General features: G+C 37.7%; 1 protein-coding gene across 1 annotated transcript; it reads left to right on the top strand.

Moving 5' to 3' along the window:
• The first annotated feature begins 2219 nt into the window (after positions 1-2219).
• LOC144451322 (uncharacterized) lies at positions 2220-2624 on the top strand. Its single transcript, XM_078142125.1, has one exon. It carries the CDS (start codon positions 2220-2222, stop codon positions 2622-2624), a length of 405 nt encoding a protein of 134 aa, XP_077998251.1.
• The last annotated feature ends 526 nt before the right edge of the window (positions 2625-3150 follow it).

Raw genomic sequence — 3150 nt, 5'->3', positions numbered from 1 at the left:
GTATGTATTAGTAAATAGTGCTATGAATACAAAGCCAGTATGTAGTAGCTAGTAGTATGTAGTGCTATGAATACAAAGCCAGTATGTAGTAGTATGTAGTGATATGAATACAAAGCCAGTATGTAGTAGTATGTAGTGCTATGAATATAAAGCCAGTATGTAGTAGTATATAGTGCTATGAATACAAAGCCAGTATGTAGTAGTATGTAGTGCTATGAATATAAAGCCAGTATGTAGTAGTATATAGTGCTATGAATACAAAGCCAGTATGTAGTAGTATGTAGTGCTATGAATATAAAGCCAGTATGTAGTAGTATATAGTGATATGAATACAAAGCCAGTATGTAGTAGTATGTAGTGCTATGAATATAAAGCCAGTATGTAGTAGTATATAGTGCTATGAATACAAAGCCAGTATGTAGTAGTATATAGTGATATGAATACAAAGCCAGTATGTAGTAGTATATAGTGCTATGAATATAAAGCCAGTATGTAGTAGTATATAGTGCTATGAATACAAAGCCAGTATGTAGTAGTATATAGTGATATGAATACAAAGCCAGTATGTAGTAGTATGTAGTGCTATGAATATAAAGCCAGTATGTAGTAGTATATAGTGCTATGAATACAAAGCCAGTATGTAGTAGTATATAGTGCTATGAATACAAAGCCAGTATGTAGTAGTATATAGTGCTATGAATACAAAGCCAGTATGTAGTAGTATGTAGTGCTATGAATACAAAGCCAGTATGTAGTAGTATGTAGTGCTATGAATACAAAGCCAGTAAGTAGTAGTATGTAGTGCTATGAATACAAAGCCAGTAAGTAGTAGTATATAGTGCTATGAATACAAAGCCAGTATGTAGTAGTATATAGTGCTATGAATACAAAGCCAGTATGTAGTAGTATGTAGTGCTATGAATACAAAGCCAGTATGTAGTAGTATGTAGTGCTATGAATACAAAGCCAGTATGTAGTAGTATGTAGTGCTATGAATACAAAGCCAGTAAGTAGTAGTATGTAGTGCTATGAATACAAAGCCAGTAAGTAGTAGTATATAGTGCTATGAATACAAAGCCAGTATGTAGTAGTATGTAGTGCTATGAATACAAAGCCAGTAAGTAGTAGTATGTAGTGCTATGAATACAAAGCCAGTAAGTAGTAGTATGTAGTGCTATGAATACAAAGCCAGTAAGTAGTAGTATGTAGTGCTATGAATACAAAGCCAGTAAGTAGTGAGGGAAAATAGCTCTTTTATTGGCACAATAAATGTATTTTAATGCCATGCATAACACATTTTTTTCCCATTTTTCAATTTGACATTTTCAGAAATGTTTGTATTGGGGTACAAAACAGATTTCATTATAAAAGACCTCCTCTCACCCCACCCCTCACTAAAAATTTTTAGTTTTTACCCTACATTGAACTGTTGATCGCAACCATAAATCAATTTGGGACTTCTAATGGAGATTATCATAGTTATCATACATTATATGTACAAAAAGACTAACTATATACATGGACATTGAATATCCAATATCTAGACACAGGCTGGGTCAGGCACTTTCAGTCACAGTGTTTGCCACATATTATTTCAAAGTGTCCAAAATTGGTTATGTTTGTACACAATTCAACATGTTCAGGTCAATGGAGGAACAGATTTTAGAGCCAGTAAATCTTAAGGTATTTTATTTCTTATGTGTTACATGTACAGCTACATGTGCAAATTTTTCTACCACAAGATGACACAATGCAACTCATGGCGTGCAATAGCGAGAAGTCATTTCTAACAAATAACTGTTGCTTAAAGGTGGCCATGGGCAGTGCAGTGTTGTGACGCCATACCATATGTACTGGAGACAGAGTTTATGTTATATTTGAATGTATATTTATAGCTATTTGTTTATAGTTTATTTTATGCATGTACATTTGTTTGTTTAATAGCTTGCACAGCGCCTGTAAGTGGCAGCATAGTGGCTCAATGGCTAGTATGCATGTGTGTTCTATATACTATACTATACTTTTAGTGGTTTTACCCAAGGATGCATTGTGGTACAATTGACTACGCATACGTGTTCTATGTACGATGTGCAATCTCCACGCCGAGGGAACTATCTATGATTTCATCGTGAGGCAGCCGGTCACAAATGAATCTACCCAGCTGTGCGAGCTTAAGGGCTTTGGCCTAGTTATGATATTAAATGTATGGAACTCTAGCAATGAAAGGTCGGATCTACAAGGCATGTGTGAGGCCGGTTATGACATATGCGGCAGAAACATGGGTGATGAGAGCAGTGGAAGAGGGTATCTTGAGGAGAGCAGAGAGAGCTATGGTTAGAAAGATATATGGTGTGAAATTGAGTGACAGGGTTGGCTCAGAGGTGCTAATGGAACGGCTAGGTCTATGTGAGTCAATTGTAGAGGTAGCAAGGCGTAGCTGTCTGAGATGGTGTGGACATGTGCTGAGGAAAGATGAGGGAGAAGGAGTGAAGAGGGCATGGAATCTGGAGGTGGATGGAAAAAGAGGGAGAGGGCGACCAAAGCTGACATGGAAGAGTATGGTGGAAGGACAATGTAAACAGATTGGATTAAACATCAATGACTATGGGAACAGGCAGAAATAGAGGAATGTGATTGCCACATGGAAAGAAGGACAGTCGGTGACCCCCCGCCAGGGGGAAGAAATCGACTTTAATTAATGATGATGATGATGATGATGGACATTGAAGTACAGGAGCGTGGCTCACGATTTTGTTTAGTTGAAAACAATGTGACCCCCCCCCCTTTATTCACTTCATAAAAATGATGACCCCTTCTTTTGAGTCTCAAATTGAGGTGCCCCCCCTACCATAAAAACTGGTCGCTCCCTAAATGTGTGTTGGTGTTATTTTCTTAGGTGTCAAGGTGGTGTTTGAATTGAGCTGACCTCTGTCGGATGATGTACTACGGTATGTCTATAAAGTTCAGATGCTGACTACTAAGGGACTGGTCAGTGACTCCCCTATCTGTAAAACCAAAACCATGCTGACCCCCCTATCACTTAATTCTAAAACATGATGACACCCCCCCCCCCCCCCCCCCATATATATATATATATATAATATTCACATGACAGGTATATTTTGATCGTGACTCAGTATGAACTGCTTG

Source organism: Glandiceps talaboti, chromosome 21 (assembly GCF_964340395.1).
Source record: "Glandiceps talaboti chromosome 21, keGlaTala1.1, whole genome shotgun sequence".
Lineage (NCBI taxonomy): Eukaryota > Metazoa > Hemichordata > Enteropneusta > Spengelidae > Glandiceps > Glandiceps talaboti.
This window is presented reverse-complemented; position numbering and strand designations above follow the sequence as displayed.

What these genes read in the sequence shown, in the direction of transcription:
- LOC144451322 (XM_078142125.1), top strand. Translation starts at nt 2,220, where the DNA reads ATGAAAGGTCGGATCTACAAGGCATGTGTGAGGCCGGTTATGACATAT.